General features: G+C 34.5%; 3 protein-coding genes across 3 annotated transcripts; 2 read left to right on the forward strand and 1 right to left on the reverse strand.

The window, feature by feature from the left end:
- Positions 1–1163: 1163 nt before the first annotated feature.
- LOC108773270 (uncharacterized) lies at positions 1164–4291 on the reverse strand. The gene is made up of 3 exons (XM_018539023.1): positions 4094–4291; positions 2016–2824; positions 1164–1644 (listed from the first exon to the last, which is right to left on the reverse strand). The coding sequence occupies exons 1-3, from the start codon at positions 4259–4261 to the stop codon at positions 1164–1166; spliced, it is 1458 nt and encodes a 485-aa protein (XP_018394525.1). The 5' UTR covers positions 4262–4291.
- A 1219-nt stretch (positions 4292–5510) lies between these two features.
- On the forward strand, positions 5511–12431 carry LOC108773234 (uncharacterized). Its single transcript, XM_018538977.1, has 6 exons — positions 5511–5754; positions 6675–6950; positions 7706–8132; positions 8812–9075; positions 10405–10675; positions 11910–12431. The coding sequence occupies exons 1-6, from the start codon at positions 5511–5513 to the stop codon at positions 12264–12266; spliced, it is 1839 nt and encodes a 612-aa protein (XP_018394479.1). The 3' UTR covers positions 12267–12431.
- A 2623-nt stretch (positions 12432–15054) lies between these two features.
- LOC108773235 (tetratricopeptide repeat protein 25) lies at positions 15055–21777 on the forward strand. Its single transcript, XM_018538979.1, has 6 exons — positions 15055–15242; positions 17152–17397; positions 17963–18600; positions 19822–20127; positions 20576–21123; positions 21673–21777. Exons 1-5 carry the CDS (start codon positions 15055–15057, stop codon positions 21046–21048), a joined length of 1851 nt encoding a protein of 616 aa, XP_018394481.1. The 3' UTR covers positions 21049–21123; positions 21673–21777.
- Positions 21778–22393: the final 616 nt, after the last annotated feature.

Genomic DNA, 22393 nt, shown 5'->3' on the forward strand with positions numbered 1-22393 from the left:
GTATACTGGATGTTTTGTCTCATAAAACCGGTACAATAATCTTTTAAATTGAGACCGTTTGCAAACCGTCTCGCATAAAGCCTGACCCTGTGTGCGGCGAGTATATGGCGCGTCTAACGCATATTTTGTATTGTACATTTCTAAAGTATCTTTTTTTTTTTTTTTGAAACAGCGGAAAGATACATTTTATATAAGCCTGTGGTATATAATAAAAAAATTAATTAAAAGAATTATGAAATTTAAAGGAATTTTTGCAATCTGGTCAATATAATTCGCTATATTATTAAGAAACTCAATATTATAACAAAAAAGTGTAATTAAAGTGTAGATGAACTGAAGTTTAAATTATACTATTGTCAAATTAGAAGACTATAAGAAAGAATACAGTTTAGAAATATAATTTTTAAAGGAACGAATGCAAAAAGATACCAACCATGTACTTTATGTTAGGATTATACAATTCCTTCGATCGTTATGTGACTCCTGTCATTGATATCTCTCGAAATCCACTTGGCGTGAGATATTGCACCGACATACATAAGACAGAACGCGATGTACATATGCATGCTCAACGAGTTCCATGTCACATTCCCGCGCGTTTGCCCACCCCCGCAATTGCGTTGGGTCTTCAGCCGTCGGCCGTACCCTCAGAGAGGATCGCCCCGTCTGGCGGCCATCTTCGCCGCTCTGGAGGCCAGAGCACCCAGGGAGCACACCAAACCCGTCAACGTCTCCCAGAATGTGGTCCTGCGTCGCTTATGCGCCGCTTGGCCGACGTATCCCAGATAGTAGCCGGCATACCGATCGTTGTTGCCGGTAGCACGGCTCTCGAAAGTGCCACCGCCGCCGCCTCCATTGCTCGATCTGGCGCCGATGCTGGATCTAGGCTGCTGTACGATACTGCGACGGTACTCCTGGCCGCTGCGATCAATGCTCCGCCTGGGCGAGGAGACGCCGCTGCCACCGCTGCCAGTGCTGTGTCGATGATGCTGCCGCTGCTCCTCATAGAGTTGCTGCTGCAGCTGCACGTTACTCAGCCGCCGATCCATCAGCCTAACCAGGTTCTGATGCACTCGCTGGTCCTCCTCCGGTACCGCCGCTGCCGGCAACTGGCGTCGGTAATTCGGTGGTGTTGGTGACTTTGATAACTCGCGTTCCACTTGTCAAGCGTATTCAGTATCGCTGGACGCTGATCGCTCGAGATGACCCTGATGACCCACCACCGAGTGATGCTGCTGATTTGGGTGTTGCTGCTGTTGCTGCTGCTGTGCCTGTGCATACGCCAGACTCTTCTGATAGCTGAACAGCTGCCGCTCGAGACTGTAATTCTCCGCTTGTAGCGATACGATCTCACGTCGCATCTGTTGATTGTGCACGCGACACACGTCGTCGTACTTGTGATAGGTCGCCTGGAAGAGCAGGTGGCTCTCGTTCCATTCCAACCGGATTCTTAACTGACCCTTGTCCGTGAGATATGGACAATGGTTCTCCTTTACTTCATTCATGTCCACGTTCGTCTCCATGATGATGCCCTCGTCGACGGACTCTTGGACATAATAGCGGCTGAATGGTTCGCCGGGTAGCCCAATCGCCGTGATGTTTGGTCCCTCGCCTCTCAACAGATATGCCGACCAACTGACATACCTGTGTTCGTACATAAATTTTCTCAAAATTTTCATAAACATTATCTTCTCAATGTTCATCAAACTTGACTTATTGATTCTATGAAAGAATCCATTAGGAAAAAAAAAGACAATAAGAACGGTCATTTTGATATACGTTAATACAATGTTCACAGTTGTAAATTTTAAATCGCACTAACTGATTACAATAATTGATTTACAGACCAGAATTTTTCTTATCTATTCTATATAAAAAAAATATTAAGTTAATACAAAAAAAAATCTGCTATACGTTTAAAAATGTATGTATAGGGTTATTCTTCATCTAAATTTGATTTTATACTAAATCTCTGATTTTGATTTTCAACAGTACAAGTATAATAGAATACGCACCTTAAATGATTCCTCGGCACATTATGGATGTCTTTGTACACCAAGTGGAGCCTGACTGTGTCGGAGTTGAGATCGGCGCGGATGGCCCATGCCTGCTTGTCGCGATCATAGCAGGGTGCAGCCGGTAGAACCGACGGGCCCAGCGCCTGTACCGCGACTTCGCAAATGGTCCTCGCCTCGAGCATCTCAAGCGACACACGGAGTGTGCCTTTGTGTGCGATATCGGACCATCTGACCCTCGTATGCCATCCGAAGCCACAGCCCTCAGCGTCGGATATATCCTCGATTTGTCCGGAGTCGATTCGCCGCTCACCCTCACCCAGAGCCAGACTGTATCTCACTCTGCACCGATGATCGAAGCCCGACAGTCTCATCAGGTAGACGCTCACGCGACTGTCCTGGCCGCGGCAACCGTCCGTATCCTTGCCGTGCGGATAGATGACCAGATTCCAGTCGAAACCGCCGAACGCGAAATAGTCGGTTTCCAGTTTGCTCGGCTTCGTCTGGCCGGCCGAGAATACCGACGTCGGCATCCTGACCTCCGTCATGTAGACCGTCCGCACGTTCGCCATGGACAGTTCCAGCTGAAATTCGCCATTCGTATCGGCGAAATTACGGCTGTAGAGGTCCGCTACGGCGATGTAACTGCGGTTCCCTTGGGCCGGCGCCTCGTACGTAAACTTGACGCGCTTGCCGGAAAAGCTCTCGTTCATAGAGAAGTGCTCCCGATTCAGCAGCGTAAACGTGAAGTCCACGTATACGCGGAGGTTTCTTGACGCGCCGCGCCATACCAAGTATACACCCAGAACCTTAATAAATATCGAATAATATGGACTCGTTATTTAATTCTAATCGTATATTTTTCGAGATAAATTAAATATTCAATTGAAAAGTAGAGAGTGATTTATGTAAACGAGTAGATTTTCTACGTTCATATAATACTGAAAAAGGGTCCGGTAATAACAATTAAGTCAGATCATATAATAAAAAAAACTAAAGCTTTAGTAAAATAATTTCATTAAATTGAAAAATAACAAGGACTCTTCATAATAAATAATAATCAATAACAATAAAAAGGGCGAAGTAAGAGTCAAATTATAAGATTAAAGTTAAGGAAATGTTGATATGTTTAATTTTAAAAATTAAGGTTACAAAATTATTAAAAATAATTTTACACACATAATCAAATTTTGGTTAATATTGTATAACTAAAATCGACTAATTTTCTTGTTCTAAACATTATCAAACAATTAATTATAATTATAACTATTATTTTATTATGCTTTAAAGGAAAGGAGGCTATATAAAATAAGTAGGAGTGTGGAATACGATGATATTTTAAATAGTTTGTGCAGGAATCAACCGTCAAAATTATTTCTTCCCAGTCTGGTTATAACATGGCCACTGTTCATTAATGTTTACTACGTTGTCGTAAAAGCTACATTTCAATTTTGCAGATAGCAGACAGTTTTACGAGTGCGTACATAATTTTGAGAAGTACGTAATTGGTATTAATTTTGTAACTTCAGTCTAGCTTGACTGCGGTTTTCGAATGATATAATTGAAATAAATTTGATAATAAAATGTGTGCATCCAACGCGTAAAGTTATTATAGGTATATTAGTTGGTGGTATTTCATATCCAGCTCTCTCCTCTTCCAAAATCGTATTTTTTCTTCAGTTATTTGTAAATTATGTTCTCATTCTATATGTATATCCAAAAAGCTTTTACCTATAGCATAATTAGTACTATACTTTATAGCTAATAAATTTGTGCGAAAAGTAATTGTGTCACATAAATATCTATTGAGTTATTTCAGTGAAACAAAATCCATAATCTTCTTTATTCCTTTACTATTATTATTATGATTGATAATATGTACTAAATATTGTATAAATACGCTAAGCAAAGTACATTTGATATTACCAGATTTGTTTTAGTAAAAAGAAAGATTTGTTACTCTTGTTTGTTATATTTGCTGAGAATTAATTAAAAATTTGTAACCTGTAGGAAAGATTTCATAACTAGCAATTCTATAATCAATAAGTAAAATAGCCGGTTATCACTGATTGAATTACCTTTTCCCCGCGCGAAAAAGCGACGGCCCATCTCTGAAAACCGCATACTAGTTCCTTGCTGGTGACGTCCCTCTCAGGATCGCGCACGACGGTCCTAGTGACGACGAAGGAGAAGACCCGCGTGCCACTGCGATCGTGCAGCTGCGCGAACCTATACAACAAAGCCATCACCGCATCTCGAGGGCACCGTTAACCCGATGGTCCGTGATGGTTTACGAGAAGGATTCGTCTTGGTCGGCTTATAGTAATCTGAAAAATATTTAATATTCTATATCAATCTCTTAACGATATAATTCCTTTAAAAGCTAACAACCAATCAAAATATTTGACATTTTTAAATATTTTTACTAACATATTTTAGAATCGTATATTATTTAGCGTATTTCATCACTGTTATAAAAATAATAATTAACTTCTGCTTTGTTGAAGACTTTAATAATGAATTCAAAATCTCAGAATATTCTGTTGAATATTCTCTTTGAGGCAGTAAAGCGTGGCAGTCAAAAAGTTCCTAGTTTTCTTGGAGTATTCCGGAGATCAGTTCAAGGGAGTATTCATCACAATCCGCTTTCATTCCTAAATACCACAACGTTACATAAAAGAGCTTTGTGGCATTAATTGTCGCGTATAATGGAGCGCGACAATGAAACAAGTAGGCTCTAATGCAGGATTTTCCGAGGAAAAACTCGAGGAAAAGTGACCTGGTTTCGTGAATAGCAAAATATCTCAACGCTGTTTTTCCGTTGCAGACATATGCATTTCGGATCTCGCTACTAAATAGTGAAAAATAATGCTTTACGAAGAAAACAAGGATATATTTCGATATATTATATATCAAACGCACCAATACGCTAAACAAATTTCAATATATATTGTTAAAATCGTTGGTGTTTCAATCTAGTGAAATACATTTATAATTTATGCCGTGCTATTTTCTCTCTATCGATCTACTAATTTATAACCACGAATGTGCTGGGATAAACCAAATTTAGCACTTTGCGGCTTGTGTCAAATTACATTATTGCAAAGCTGCATTTTGGAATCTGCGACAGTCGCAATGTATCGTTGTTCATATTCACCTATTTTCACGTGATACGCTCCATCCACAATGATCCATCCATCAATCTGTCGTTTGAGTGTCACGTAATGCGGGAAATAATACGCGTTTAATAAATCATAAATGTGATTAATAAAATTTAATAACGCGAAAAAAGCAATCATGTGAAAATAAAACACAAGCCTCGCGATTTTTGCGCATACATAAAAAAAATTTATTATCTAAAAGAAAAAACGTAGGATTCTGATAATTGATCATCAATTATTGCTATTTTCATGACAATATTAGTTTTTGCTATCATGTCGTGTATCTAACAGGTGTATTACTTCCTCCCTGCTCAAAAACGTTCAATAGATCATCATGTCGGTGGCGTTGAAGGGAGAAGAAGCTCCCAAAGTCTACAGGGAAGCTATACTTTATCGTGAATGGGGTTATCGACTGACTGCTCTGGGTAGATATCTCTTAGCCATAGATTATTTCGAAAAAGCGTCCAAATCAGCTGAGGTCGAGGATCTGAGAACATTAATCGGTTTCTACAGAGCGCTCATCAAGTGCACGAAATATTTTGCGGCAGAAAAACTGTCGGAAAAATGTATGAAAATAGGTACGACCGCAAGAAACAACAGAAACTAAAATGTAATTAGATATTAAGAATACTCTTTTAGCACCTTCATAGTATATATTATTGCAAATAAATACTATTGTAATTATCCTAGTTATTAACCGTCCCCACTTTATTTTTGCGCGTTTATGATAATAACACGTTCAGGCTTTTTGTTTATTTAGAATTGTTTTCTTAAGTTTCACCTCGTTCCATATTTTCAGCCTACAGTGTAAAGTATATAAAGTTAGACGTATATATAAATTATAAATTTATAGTATAGAAATATAAAATTAAGTATTTACAAAAATTTTAATAGTTTTTCTTCTATCTGAAAGTAAATGTAAATATCTTGATATTAGCCGTAGAAATAGTATTATATATAAATAGAAAACATAAATAAATAGAAACAGTATCTACATTTTATAATTTTTACGTAAATATACAAATTTTTGTAATATTATTTAACATATGGCAATCACACATATTACATTACACATGTTTACATTTATGTGTTTACATTTATACGTACATATTAATAACATAAAATTAAAAATATTGTACTTAATTTATTGATGAATTATCATGTAAATATTTTTATAAATTTAATTTTGTGTAAATTGACTTTTGCAAATTGTTTAATTACTATAAAGAAGAATAATTTCATTTGTAAGTTGTAACTTTATTTACAAGCATGTAAATATACAGCTAAGACTCATCAAGTAAGTCCCAAAATTACCCGTTATAATTATAATTTTTTTATAGCGTATATCACAAATAACGTTTATCCTGTAAGAAATGTGTTATATACTTAAGTAACGTTCGATAATCATCTGTCGTTCGATAGTTTCATAAAAAAGAAGGAAAAAGTGGCAGAAGAAAAAGTATGCTTGATCTCTGCATCATCGTTTCACTCTCCGCAGATCCTGGCCATTATAAAGTGCGGCAAATGCGAATGGAGGCGCTTTTCCAGATCGGTGAGTTCAGTCACAGTCTGGTTCACGCCTACGAGGGCATGCGGCGGCACGGGGTGACCTTTGAACACGGCGTCTATCAGGCAAACGAGACCATCGAAGATTGCATCGGCCGGAACACGTCGCCCGTCGCGCTGCTGCTGCTCTACCCATGGATACGGCGTTTGTCGAAGCACCGTGAGCTCCTAATCGGCAAGCTCGAGGAGGAGGAGGACGAGCTCGCAGGTGCGTATCGCAAACGTGAGCAAATGATCGTGCTCGCTCGCGCGATATCAGTTCTCGAGCAAGTACTCAACGAGTACTTGAGAATGATGGCGAGAGAACAGTCGACTCGGAATAGCGCTCGCTGACTTTTACGAGGTGAAATTCAATTTTCATGATGGTAGAGCAAGAAAATATCTAGGTTCTTATCGGACCTCGCTTTACTGAAGCGAAGTCAAGTAACTGCAATGTGATATAAGTATATATGGTTGATATTTCTCAATGATATGACCAAGAAATCGTCACGTTTCTCTCAACATCTATTTGAAAATATTACTACGTGCGTTATTTGAAAAATAAGAAAACATTTTTTTAATAAAATAGTAATAATCCTCCGTCGATAAATTTGGATTACGAAAATACAGTCAATCTTTAATTCGTGAATTCTAATAAATAATTTTAAATCTGTAAAAAAAATAAGTAAAATACGAAATGGACTACAGGATTTGTGTAAAATATACTCTAATATACTCAGATAGTGTTCCATTTTCGATATTGTTATGTAATAAGTAAGCCAAACTTTTCGAATTTTTACATAATTCGAAACTATATATATAAAAATTTGCACTGAAGCTCAAAGATCCAGGTTGCTGACGGAAGATGCAAAATTTCATGGTCGGCAGAGGGAAAACAATAAAAAATAATGCTTGTATAACCACTTTGAAACTACTTCAATAATAATCTGACGTACAACACATAGATTGACTGCATGATCGCAGGTATCGCGGAGCACGAAGTGAGATTCAAGGTGAACGATCCTGAGGTGCAACGACAAGCGCGAATGGAACGACTGCACCGCATCATAGCGAGAATGGATATGGGTTACTTGACGATCGATAAGGATTTCCTCGAGGAGATTGTGAACCGGCCGGAGACCGTGGCTTCGCCGAGCAAAAGGTCGATTACCGAGCTGCTCACCCTTGTGAATACGTGCTATCGTAACGCGACGTACTTGCAGGATCTTCTGCGTATGAGACGGCCGTTCTACGTTACCCTGTTTCGACGACGTGAGATTCCGAAGGGACGCAGAATGATGATAGAACAGGAGCGAAAATTGCGAAAGAACATTGTCATCATAAAGGCGGATTTTCTCTTGCGCCTCTTACAAGCTGCGAGGATCAACAAGGATTACCCGACCTTCTTCAAGTCAGTAACGCACAAAAAGAACAGTTTTACTAAAGAGTATCTAAAAATTTATAGTTAGATACAAATCTGGAAATAATTTGTTAGATCATCGAAGTAATTATGGGAGATGCCTGAGTTGGTTGTTAGGTGGGATGTATGATTTTTTAATTATTCCGCATATAAAAGTACTAAAGTAATGTTTTAAAGTAGACTATCAAAAAATATATCTCATAAAGTATTCATTCTTTTATTACTATACATATTAATTAATTAGTGTGAAAAAAAGGCGTAGTTGCTTTTTAGAAAAAAAGGTTATAGTTTCATATTATAATTAGCACGCTTTTTTGAAAAATAACTATGTGTTTTACTTACAATTTATTATTCCGTGCATAAAATAATATTCATTGACATATAGTTATAAAAAAAAATAAAAGGTTACGAGATAATTTATATTTCGTGTCAAATGAGTCAATATATTTAATGTTTCAAAGAAATTTAATATTTCTGAACAGCCTCGACTTAGAGGATCGTGTTTATAGAACATTTTATTTTTTATTTTAGCTAAGTTTTATTAGTTAAATTATGTATAATATATTTATAAGTCTCAGAATTTATGTAAAAGTGAACAAGGTTCTTCATAAAATTTTTTAACTTATTTAAACTGATGAAATTCTGACCTGACGTAATGATCTTTTACCAGGCTCGTTTATCATATCAAAGACACCTTCGATGCATACACGGACAGGATGTTTCCGCTGAAGCAAAAGTGCCTAGATGCGCTGTACAAAACGGTGGCACGGGTATACATCGACACGCGTAATTTGACGTGTCTGGACAACGAGGAAATGAAGACGAGGTACTTGAAGCATCACTTGGGAATACGAGTTGCAACGTTGCCCCGGGACATTGATCTCGCGTGGATGCCGACTGTGAATTCGAAGAGGACGTTGAAGATGTTCCGGAGGTATAAATCATTCATAAATAGAATTTAGGGCAGAATATGTAATATATGTCTCATAAACTATCCGTCCTTTTTAGCTTTTATTTTCATATTGTATTCGTATTACCTTTGTTATTTGTGTTTTCTTCATATTTTCTTCATATCTTCTTTAATTCTTATTCTTTTACTTACTTCTATGTTCTTAGAGAGCTCGCCCTAGAATATTTATAAACGCTTTTATCTATCGTTATCTATCTCTTTTATGCGAGTAGACATTTACATTTTACTTCTGTGCTATTAGAATTTTAAATTACAAGCAACATTGATGAAAGATTTTATCAAAACGCTGGTTTCTCGTTTATGTATTTCTGCAAATTTCATTCTCCGTTAACCCTTTTGAGGACCGGAGTTTTTTAATAAAGTAACTTCTGGAAGATGTTGCTTTCTAAAAATTTTCGGAGTCGCTAAATTAGATTCTGGTCTCAGAGTTCTAAACTTCAAATAAAAAAAATAATCTAATTGTCGTGAAATCCGTTTTAGGAAATTCTTGATATCTAAAAAAATATCAAATTTAAAAAGAATAGTAATCTTTATAAAACAGAATTTAAGGGTTTATAATTTGAAAGAATTTGAAAGTTAGTTTGAAAATCAGTATTTACTATTTACGTAACAATGATAAGCTTCAAATAAAGAAAATTGAAAAATTGATGCTATAAATAAACATTTTTTAAAACTGAGTTTTATGATAATCAAATGATTTTTTTACATTGTATGTTATATTAAATTCATATTAAATTTTACTTCAGATTAAAATAAAGCATTATCAAATTACTCCTAAGTTTCATAAAAAGCATATTATAAAATAAAAAGGGAATAATCCCAAATGACGTTGTCAGTCCAAAAGGTTAAACAATAGAGAGAGAGAGAGAGAGAGTTTAATGTGATTACATATTTTTATTTTTAACTTTGTCTATTAGATCTTAATTGTTTGCAAATTGTATTTATCACTTTATGAATATCTAATTTACGCACTAACAATTGCGAAGAATCACATAGGCATTTTATTTGTAATGAATTTATTTATGGAGCCACAAATATTAATATTTTACTTTAGTTTTTTATTTATATTTGACGAGCTCGCTCTTTAACAGTTGCCTTTATTCTATTTAACATAATGCTATATAATTTATATAATTTTAGATAGATTATATAATTTAAGAATGTCATATAATTTATGCATAATAATTTGCAGTTGTAATTATGTTCGCGATTAATCTGTTATATAATACGTAATAATTTCCATTTAACTGATCGATACTTCGAAAATAGCCCCAATATTTGCGGTTCGAACAGGAGATTAGCTATGGCATCCGTGCCGCTTGAGCTGGCCTGGTTGCAGCATGAATTTTGCAAGTTTCTCATCGACATACATCGCTTCGATCTGGCTAGATTCTACGCCAAGAAGGGACAGGACATGGCGCGGGAGGCAAATTGTGACCAATGGATCCTGAACATCGATCATCTGATGCTGCGAATAGAGATTTATCAGAATAATCGGAACGAGGCGAGAGACATCGCGTTTCTAACGCTCACACATGCCAGAAAGCTTAATATCGACTGTCTGGTAAAAATAAAATCCATAAATTCGCAAGCCAATTCGTAACGACGTCGCCATGTTGCGGTCGAATTTATTTTACGATCGATATGCGCACATTATTTAAAATTAGTTCGTGGCGTGCGCGAGAGAGGATGTGTTTAAAAAGTATCGGAAAACGACGACTAAAACCAGCGTGCTCACCGCCGTTAGCAATTTGCACTAATTTTTCCTCTCTTCAGAGCAATCCGCGCCATCGCATCTTTTGAATTTTTTAATAGATGAAGTCTAGTGGCGCGCTACGATGAAATATACTCATTGGTGCATTATCGCGAGTCATGTTATATTGACTAAATCAATGAAAGTTAATTTTCTCCAAAATTATTCTCATTAGATTTGTTTACATTTTGAAGAATGTATCAATCATAATACTGTTTCTGCAAATATTTTGAAACTGGAAATGTGCTAATATCTATATTTTTCATATAAAAACTAAAACTATATACATATAAAGCACATTTGTGTAAAAAAACATCATATATTTAGCAATACATATTTTATTTATTGCATTTATTATTATTTATTATTATTATAATACCTGAATTTAAAAAATGACAACAAAGATTTCAATTATTTGTATAGATTTTTATATTTAACTTTATTCATTTATAGAACAATTAATTAGTGAATCGCAATAAGATTTTGCATAAATAATCTTATTTACGATTATTTAAAATACTTTTACAAAAAAAAATTCAATTTTTATTATCAATTGTTATAGTGAAGTATTATTATAAAAAATAATAATAATTACAATAACAGAACACAATAAGTGAATTATAAACATGTGTTAAACAAATAAATATTTGATGTTATTTATACAACTATTTTATACGTATATAATTTTAGTATCGATTTTTATATAAATATAAATATTGATATATATTTTCAATTTCAAACTTCTTGCAGAAACTCTGTATAGCTGATATATCCTTTCATGATCGACGAAAGTTATCTTTCTTTTTCGTTTAAGTTACGTATTCTCGTTATTTGCACAACCACCGCAGCCTTTTCACATTATAACAAGTTAAAAAAAGCTATTTCGGAAAACCTCTTCGCAAAGGCGAATGTAACGATCTTCTTTAGTGAAAAGCAGTTTTCGCCATTACGCGGTACAATCGAATCGCTGACGTAGAGGATAAGCAAAGCATTCTCCATTCACGGGGTATTAATTCAAGGGCTGGTCTCATAAATGTTTCCGCAGATAGATTTCTATGAAAGGGCCGTAAGGATCGTCGATGAGCTGGACGTGGAGCGTAGCGGTGACTTTGACGACATCGCTGCTAGGCAGCAGCTTATCCTCGAGCTGATGCCGAAAGAGATGAAGGGGGAAGTGGACTTTCTGTGGCGGCGAATGGATGTCGTGCCCGCCAAGAGACGACTCTCCGTCATGCCGGGCTGCAAGCCAATCGATCGAAAGTTCAAAATGCCATCCACGCGAAGGACCATATTACCCAGCCCGCCAAAGGACCCGGAGAGAGATGCCAGGATCGCTTTGTTAAAGCAGTACGCTCCGCTGCGCAGGCGACCGGGTTTCGTGAATTTTCAAGAGTTCGAATAATCGATCGTCAATCGGCAATGCAAACAGTGGTGTTTTTGCATTGTTTGCGCGGCACTCAGTGTAAATTACCGATAATAGACGCAGACGTAATGATGTGGAGTCGCGAATGGGGATTGTTCAACCGTTATGTCATAAATGCACATTTGTTCAGTTTAAATTTATTGAAGGCCATTAAAAAATTTGTATCTCGTCAATTTATTCACGGTTTTTATTCTACGTTAATGGAGGTAATTTATTCACGTTTTGTAATAAAAATCTATATATATTATATATTGTACATATTTAAATACGTATGCGCTTATTATTTTTAATACTCGTTAGAATAACTTTGTACCGTTATCTATCACTTGAGGGGACAGTAATAACATTATGTCGACATAATGTGGCATTAACCTTCCAGAACAACTGACATGGGTCTATTAGATCCACTCAATTATCCCTCCGAAGCTGACAGTAGATCTATTGAAGCCACTTAATTATAAACCTCTTTATAAAAACTGTCAAACAATTTAATTTTCTTTATATTACATCTGCAAATTGGATCTTGCTAAAATATACTTAATATTCATTTTTGATCCCTCATTTTGGTTCCTTAAAATTCATTATCCAGAAAAGACGATTTTGCTTAGGAATTAAAAAGTTTAACTATAAATACAAATCTGAAAATAATTTCATTGGATCATTAAAATAATTATATAAGATGCTCAACTTGATTGCTAAACTGTCAAAATTTTCTGCAGCATTGTTCATCATTTTTGACATTTTTATGTATTTATTTAAAATTATTTTCAAATTGTAGTGCCTCTCTTATAATTAACATAAATTGTGGATCTTACAGATTCAACATCAGTAACCATGTTATACATTTCAACGTTGGAGGGTAAGAATTTTCAACCAACGTTTCAACTCGCTACTTTACGTAATCACAATCGATGACTTCTCTTTTTATTTACCACGCATCATCGCGCTGCCTCGTTATTCTCGCGTTTCAATCTGGTGACGTCTGACAGGACTATTTCGCCGTGATGCACGGTCGTTTTCCAATAACGACGACGTGCCTTCCAATCTGAGATGAGCAACATTCTGAACGCCTGCGGAGCTACCGAAAGCATCGTAGCGGAAAATCTCCTTACCGCGATGACACTTCCTGGGGTTTTTCAACCCTCCTTCTCACTCTTTTTTCTTTTCTTTTCATTTTCAGTCGTTATCGTAGCTGAAATTTCAGTCCCAGCCTTTTACATTTTCCCTGTCTCATTTGCAGGCTCTGCTGCGTTTTATTGTAGCGATGTGCCGACTGTTAATTGGCAAGAATAATTAATTAGCCGCTGCGTGGGGATGATACGACAATATATTGAGCGACGGAAAGAGAGAATTAGTATGTTGGAATTGAATATAATAAATAAAATATGCGTATTTGCTATTTGGAATTTAATTAATTTCAAATTACTTTGTTTTTTTGTGATGTGTAAATCTAATGCTTGGTATAAAAATTACATTATGTTGTGTCTCTTTTTAATCACGCGTTAAAAATGAAACGATATGTAAAATCACCATTTATAGTTGAAATACCTTAAATTATGTTTTTATAAAAATTAATAGATTTACTTCTAATTGAAACACATTTTTATATTAGACGAAAAATTACAATAATCTAATTACGATGTATATAATTATAGTATATTTATAATTTTTATTTTCTAAATGTATGAAACATTAGTTGCAGATTTATTTATAAGTTGTAACTTTACTTACTTGTGTATAAATATATATCTTTAATAGTAGTATAATGTTGTAATTTTGTACGTAAATTTTTTGCAGTGTAACATGATACGGATTTCTATTAAGCTTGAAAAACAAGTGGGGGGCTATTCTATATCAGATACGCATGAAATTTACGAAGAGATAAATTATAAGAAGATAGATTACAAAGATTATTTCTTGTGCATGGGGATGCTTATGAAATCTGTCGCATAGTAATTATAATAGCTTTCGCAGTATGGATCGTCTGCTTTAAAATTACTATAGTGTTTATCCCCTTTATAGGAGAATTATATTTATCAATTATCAGAATTTATCTCATAAAGTCACCTTAACATATAATTTAATAAAGAAAATATTTACCGATGACATATATAGAAAACACAATAAGATAATTTGTTTATGTATATAGGTAATAAATAGTTGATATGCACATGGGTAAATATAATTACGCTCTTATACAATCAGGTTAACATAATAATTATTTATGTCACAAACAGAACGTAAACTGACAGAAAAGTTTTTGGATCTTTGTATTTATGCATATTAAAATATTATGATTAGTCGTTCTATTTTATAATTATTACCTATAACGTTAGTAATAACAATTATATGTATTTACATTAATAATTATATAATTATATTTATGTAATTATATCTACTAAAAATAATATATATGTATATATATGTATGACTCTTCCTGAAAACGGTTATAATTCTATTTTTAGCAATAAGGTACAAACAAAGTATGCTCCACAATTATTTTACAATTCAATTATAAATCACAAATATGAAAAACTTTTCTCTTAGGGTTGTTCTAAAACATATTACATGCCATAACATGTAAAATACAGAGTTTTGATTACTGCAGGTACGTTTTGGAACGTAACCCAGTGTGATATATCGTATTGTGTAGTATAGAAAATCGATTTTGAACGAGCGAAATTGGTTGCGAGAGGTTTCCGCCTGAAAAACAAATTGCGAATATCTTCGATCAGGCAAACTCACGGATACGGAATCGGCGATGTGAATGGCTACCTCTGCCAGATGGAAGCTCAACAGCACCGTGCCCGATCTCGATGTCACCAAGCAGACCGTGGAGAACGCGGAGAGTCGTGCGCGTCTTCAGATAAAGACTAGCGTTTTGAAACTGTCTCATGGAAATAATCGGCAGTATGCACAAGCACTACATCACCAAGCGGACGAGTTGTGCCAACGGTAGAGTAATCAATATCTGATATTGAATACTGGACGGTATTAATCGCACTTCATATTTCATGACTTTCGATTAGCTTAGCTAATTTGACGTGAGCGTAACGTTAGTCTCGAGGGTCCTATGTTGAATAATTCTAAAAATCGATCGCCGCGTTTTCGGGGTTACATCAAAAGCGCATTAACCCTTTACTTGTACTTTTGTTCCCCTCTTTTTCTGTGATGTAGATCTAAGCACCGAACATTTTCTCATAAATATTTTTGTTTTTGAAAAAATTTCATGCGGTCGTATTGGATCGCGTATACGTGTACGTGTATAACAATGAGAGAGGAAGAGCCATTGTGCCGCTTTGACGTTCTGTAATTTTCAACTGGAAATTGGATCTGCACACATGAATATGTAGAAATGATCACGATATATTCCTATTAACTTGGTTACGTCCAACGTGTCAATATTATATACGCGGATAAAGATTAATCGACATGTATAAGTAATGAAAAACAATTTCTGTGCGAAAAGAAATCTTATCGATTATATATCCTTAATATCCTCAAGTAAGAGTATTAAGAACTCACTTATATTTAATATAAATAATAACTAAGCGAGTTAATAGACGATAACACAGAGAATCCGAAAAGAATTCATTTTAATTTTCGATTTACAAATAAATTCCTGATTTGTCCTATTTCTAAAAGTTTTTCAAAGGTTCCTCTATAAATAATTTTTATCTTAAATAAACTTTATCTAAGAATTAAATAAAGAAAGTTTGGTATAGAGAAACTTTGATTTTAGGATTGTTTAGTTCCTCGATTGCAATGTTTCCTATTACATTGCTCCGTAATTGTTTCTTAATTATAATTTTTATTTCATTTATCACAAGTATTCTAACAAATTGATAATTACAGCGTTTAATCTACTAATATTTTAAACAGAAATATTGATGAATATTTTCGTTAACTATGTAAATTTATCAGATATAACAAGGCGAATTTGTTATCGATAAAACGTAGCATAACTTTACTGCTCCGAATATTTAAAATTTAAACGGTTCGTTACGGTAACTAACTATCATTGTTGTCACTAAGGTATAAGCATTTCGGTCGCATTTAAGAAAAATGGGTCATGGGGAATATCGGAAATGTTGCCAATATGTCTCTTTTCCTGAAAGAACATTCGACAAGAATATCACTTTATAAACGGCCGATGTTTAGTTTTTGCGGATAGCCATGAGCGTTTTAATTCTACAAATAGATTTTCTCTTTCCTCGATTAAAAAAAAACCCTTCAACAGCCTGCGGCTTAATTTCTGTATCAATAAAGCGATAGAGGCTTTTTCGCAGTTTTAAGCTATAATATTAAATATTATTAAGTCATATATATTTTTACCGAAAGTTTTATCTTTGAATAAATGTTTTAAATATTAAGTTCTTATCAAATAATTAAATATATCTGTAGAATTAATTATTTTATATCTTATACACATATACTTTTATTACACATACACACACGCACGTGCGTGTGTGTGTATGTGTGTGTGTATTAAAGATGTTTAAATTAAAATTGTATTAAATTCTACATCGGTAGAATAGTAAATAATATTTATTAATATTTAATAATTGCTTCATGACTAATTAAGTATTACAACACATTTTGTCAATTATATAATATATATATATATATATAATATATTTACATTAAAGAACGATTATTGAATTAAATATGTACAATTATTAAATCCTATTTTGATGGGATAATATTTAATATTAAATTAATGACATAAAAGCTTCATAATTATGTGAGTATTAAAATAATTCATCAAATCTCTTATTGAGAAATTATAATGATAAAAGAACTTGATGAAAAGTATATATAAAATTAATCAGTACTAAGACATTCATTCACATAAATTTTACAGTGGCGAATACGAGTCAGCGCTGGTATTGTATCATCGAGCAGCTATTGTATGTCCTCACGATAGCAGTCACAGTGTGGCAGCACGACGTACCGCAGCTACAATAAGCTCGTGGAATAATTTGGAAAAAAGTTCGTCGAAAGCTGACGCGATTTCGAAGGCGACTTCGAGTCACGAGTGTGTGGCGCTTAAAATGCGAGATACTTCGAAATCTTTTGACGATCTATCGATAATCACCGGTGTCCTTAAGTAGACCAATCCTTTATATTTTACGTAGATAATAGATATTCCAATAGTATCTTTACTTCAATTAAAGGTTTCTTTATACATTTTTTTAAGTCAATTTTCTATTACTTCAATCTTTTGACATTTAAAAATAAATGTATCTGCTCTTTCAGCCGAAATTCATAGTCGTAAATTATTTTAATCTTGATTGAAATCGTAATTAATTACAGACTTATATTTTAAATTATTATTAATTTTATAGATATTTATTGTTCGAATCTGTGTTCAAAAAATTGTTCTGTTATTATTTACGATTCATCTTTAATTTTCATTGTTGATTCAAATCATTTATTCTTCAAAAATGACCGATTATGAATACTGCAGTCTACATTAAAATAAAATTTGAATTAAAATTAAAATTGAAGAAAATAAAGTTTTTTCTCGGTTTAAAGTAAACGATGAAACGACGCTTAATTCCATCCCATAGAAATTTAGTTTGGCATAAAGTCTTTATCTTTAATGACTTAAAATTTGAATATTATTAAGTATTTCGATGCTTTAATCAAAGGATATTTTATCCCTCTTTCAGATATCTCGGTAATCATAAGAAGACTTCCAATAAAATTTCCCCCGCGCTAGGATCCTTAACTTCCAAACTAATTCGATCCAGGACGACGTTGAAGCATGTCAATAGTCGCGCCAATACCATGCTGAAGAACTTGAAAGTTAATTTCAAAGCCGGCAAGATAAAGACTTCCCTAAGACTCGCTGAGGATTTGCTAACATTATCTTGCAGCTTGGAGGATTCTTGCCGGTACAAAATATCGGCGTATCGGTATTTATCTTTGATCTACACGACATTAGGAAGGCATGATCGAGCGTGCAGCAATGTCGCCATGATGGTGCGCCTGTCGAAGAGCACCAACGACGTCGTTCTCCTATCACAAGCTCTTGTAACTCTGGGCAAGGTGCATCTCAGCTTCAGCCATCTGGAAGCTGCCGCACGTGCTTTGGAAAATCTTTCGATCCATGTCGACCATCCGGTGCCGCGGGCTTGGGTGCACCATGAGATTGGACGCTGCCATTTGGAGACGGGGAAGTACGTCAAGGCGTTGCGCAAGGCGACGCAGTGCCGGGAATGCGCGGAGGAGGCAAACTCGAAGAAGTGGACCTTCCATGCTGACCTGCTGCGGGCGCAGTGCCTGGTGATGCTGGGTCGTTTCGCCGGTGATGACTCTATTTCTCAAACTGTTGTTCCAAGTCTTTCCAAGAGCATCTCTTTCTTCTTCTTGGCCCAATTTCGAACAAATCTTCTGGGCGAAAATAGTTAGACGTCCCATTGCTAGAGATATTACATATCTTTCTTCTTTGTTGGAATTTCAACATTGTTTTTTTTCTGAAAACAAAATTCTAACCTTCGGAATGATTCCAAGCTATAATATCGCGTAAAGACTTTTCACCATTTATGTTTTATTAAAAAAAATAACGCACGTTTTTCCGTAAGTTTATGTTCTACCTGAATTACTGGAAAAAACATATCTGAAATACCTGGTTTATCTGGTTATACCAGAGTTGTGTGACTGAGTTGCATAAAAGAAAAGAGAAAAAGAAAGAGGAAAACGGAGTGAAAAATATAATACTTTTCTCTGACGTATACGTTGACGGTTTTATCACGAGGAATTTTCATTTCACTGTGCCTGTGAGAAAGTGTCAAAATGTAGACCACGGTGAAATATCTGTAAACAACCAAGATATGACGAAAGTGTGGTAAAACTACGAAGTAGGAATCCTAGAAATGAGATCAAAATAATATATATATATATATATCCTCTGAAATTTTATATATATAAAAAATTTAATTTAATATATTTGATATATATGATATTTAATTGCTTTTCTGAAATTACGTGACGCTTTAAGAAATATTGGGTTTGCTCGCCGCTTGAATACACAAAGAAATGATTTTGCTGAAGTATCTAAAAATTGAACTAGATACAGATTTAAAAATAATTTTGTTTAGACCATCAAAATAATTATCCAGAATGCTAAAACTATTATTAGAATATCGAAACTTTCGTAGTATTATCATCAATAATTAATCTTCATAGAGAGAGAAAGAGAGAGAGAAGAGGGGAGAGTTATCTTTAAAATCTGAGCTTTTTCTCTCTTGAGTAAGATTTGTTATAATTTATTATTTATTTTTCTTGCTTCAAAATATGGCAGTGTTTTAGCGTCACTATAATGGCTTTTCCGTCTTATAAAGATTAAGCGATCTATATAATTATTTTAATTATGCAACAAAATTATTGTCAGATTTACATGTATAATAGTTAAATTTACAAATACTTCAGTAAAACCGTTCTTTCCTGTATAGATATGGTTGGGTACAATTATAGAAAGAAAGTTCAATACACGACCGTTTCCTAAGATGAGCTCTGTTTCACACAGAGGCCCTCGAGGAGCTACGAATTGCTGCGAAGATTAGCGAGGAGGAGGGTGACACCCCAACGCTGTCTTATATTCGAGATCTAATCGAACAGCTGAATCGTGCTTTGCGCGAAGTCACGTTCAGCGAGGAAAGTATTCTTCGAAGACTATCGCCACGTTGCAAAGAACCTGAACTATCTGAGGGGAACAAGGCGATAACAAGTTCGGGAATTAGGAGAACGACACGCAGCAAGGACAACGATGCTTTAACGTCACCATTTTACTCCGATTGTCTGGAGGACGAGATCCTCGATCGACGCGAGATAGGTATTAAGCTAAAGGAAATTTGTTAAACCTTTTGTATTCGTCGAAAACATTAAAAATATTGTCTGAAAAACGGTCCAACACGGAAAAAAATTATTTTATGTTGAAGTATCTAAAAATTTAAATAATTATGTGGAACGCTCAAGTATGAACAATGTTACAAAAAATTCTTACATTCTAGCAACTATTTTAATTTCACATAATTATTTTGATTTGGTTCAACAAAATTATTTTCGTATCTGTATCTACCGGAATTTTTAAATATCTTAACAGAAGTTCTTTTCATGCACGCGAAAAACTTTAAGGATATATTACACATATTTCAAAAAAAAATTAAAAAGTTATGAAAAAATTACGGATTTTTTATTTTGTATTTAAAAGTAACAAAAGTTTCTAAAAATTATTTAAATAAAAGCTTCAAATTACACATTAATTAATTATATTAATATAGAGTCGAATTCAAGTTCGGTGGACAGCGTCGTATCTTGCAGAAGTAAAAACACTAACTTAACGTATGTGATTGACTCTCATACGGACGTTTCGTACAAAGACAAGCTTGACGGAATGAGGATATGTGACGATGAACTTTTATCACGCGAGTCGTACATGACGTTCCGTACCTGTTACAAAGAGTCTAGACACTCCATCAACGAGGACAAAGCATCGGTCTCTTTAATACAACCAATCGCAATATTCTCCAGTAATGTCGAAAGGTGCGGCGGACAAGCTGAATGTGAGACATTTAGGATTTCGAGATCCTGCGAGGACGAACGTGACTTTGACACCGTTACTAACAAAGCGCAGTATGACACCATCGCTGAAATATCACATGGCCGTTCATCACTCACTGAAATGAAAAAACAAGATAACGATGAGGAATCCTTCGTTCGCGGAGCATTTTCCAACTTCGATGTATCTACCTAAGATTAAACGCGTTAGAATTAAGGAAGAATGTTCGGAATTACGTTACGTATGAAATTACGATGAAAAATCGAAGGGGTATGCTGTAACAATTTTCAAGTACAACAAAAAGTCTTGAATTTTTTTACTTCCTTTAACCTTCCGGAATTAACGATAGAATCTATTAAATCCACTTAGTAATCCATAAATAAAAACCAGATAACGACGTCATTTTTATACGAATTATGTCATTTTAATTTTTTAAAATTAATTAGTGTATTTTAATTAATATAAATTAAATGAGTCTTACAGACCCAGCGTTAGTCACGGCTATAACATACAAAATGCATAAGTATAGCATAACATAAGATGAGATCGCATAAAATCTTCATATTGATTTATTTAACATATTTATTAGTCCACAAATAGTCTTATGATTTACATAATTACATATCATTAGTCCTGTGGTCTTATGCTATATTTATGCAGCTTATGTCATTTTTTGTGCATTTAGGAAGATTATTAACGTTGTTTGAGTCATTTCTTGTTTTACATCTAATAAACGATAAAGAATGACATAAATAATGCTAATAGTCTTCCTAAATGCATCCTTTGTATATAATGGATTGTACTCGTACTGTGTTACAGATTTTTGGCGTCAACTCCGAAGGATTAATGAGACTTTTGATTGTGAAATTCATTGATCAAAACGGAAAACAACTGTATAATAATAAATTGACGATGGAACAAAAACACAATTTTTAAATTGTCTATAATAATGTGCGTGTCAAATGTGCTGTCCTTTTTATTTTTTTAACGAATCGCGTTTGATTGCATAGCGTTCAGCGTCAAGTCACGATTGATTTACTCGTGCGAAGTGTATCGTGTGTGTAATTGTGCATCGCCGAATGAAGTGCCGGCTGATCGTTCAATTAATGAGAGCACGCAACTATAATTAGCTGTGCCTTTTTTTGCTATTCATATTCGTGCTCGATCTCGAAACGTGAAATTGGAACAGTGATACAAACAATCTCTACCACATTTACCACACTGTCATTTATTCTTTTTATTCTTTTTTTTTTTGCAACAATTTAATATCGCAAAACCTCTTCAACCTTTTTGGTAAAAAAAATAATTGACTATTCTGCGTTAGTTTAAATCGAGTTTTCATCAAATTTGTAGAGAAAGAAAAAAAGATTTAATAAATGTAATAACTGTATATCGTGGAAGGGCATTACAAATACGCTGCTCAATACATCACTTAAAATAAGCTCTAAAAGAATTAAATTCAAAGTTATATACCTTTGCAAAAAAATAGCCGTAGATCGATATTTAAAAACACGTTTCAAAGTATGAAGTCTCAATTTTT

Source organism: Cyphomyrmex costatus, unplaced genomic scaffold (genome assembly GCF_001594065.2).
Source record: "Cyphomyrmex costatus isolate MS0001 unplaced genomic scaffold, Ccosl1.0 scaffold20, whole genome shotgun sequence".
In the NCBI taxonomy this organism is placed as follows: domain Eukaryota; kingdom Metazoa; phylum Arthropoda; class Insecta; order Hymenoptera; family Formicidae; genus Cyphomyrmex; species Cyphomyrmex costatus.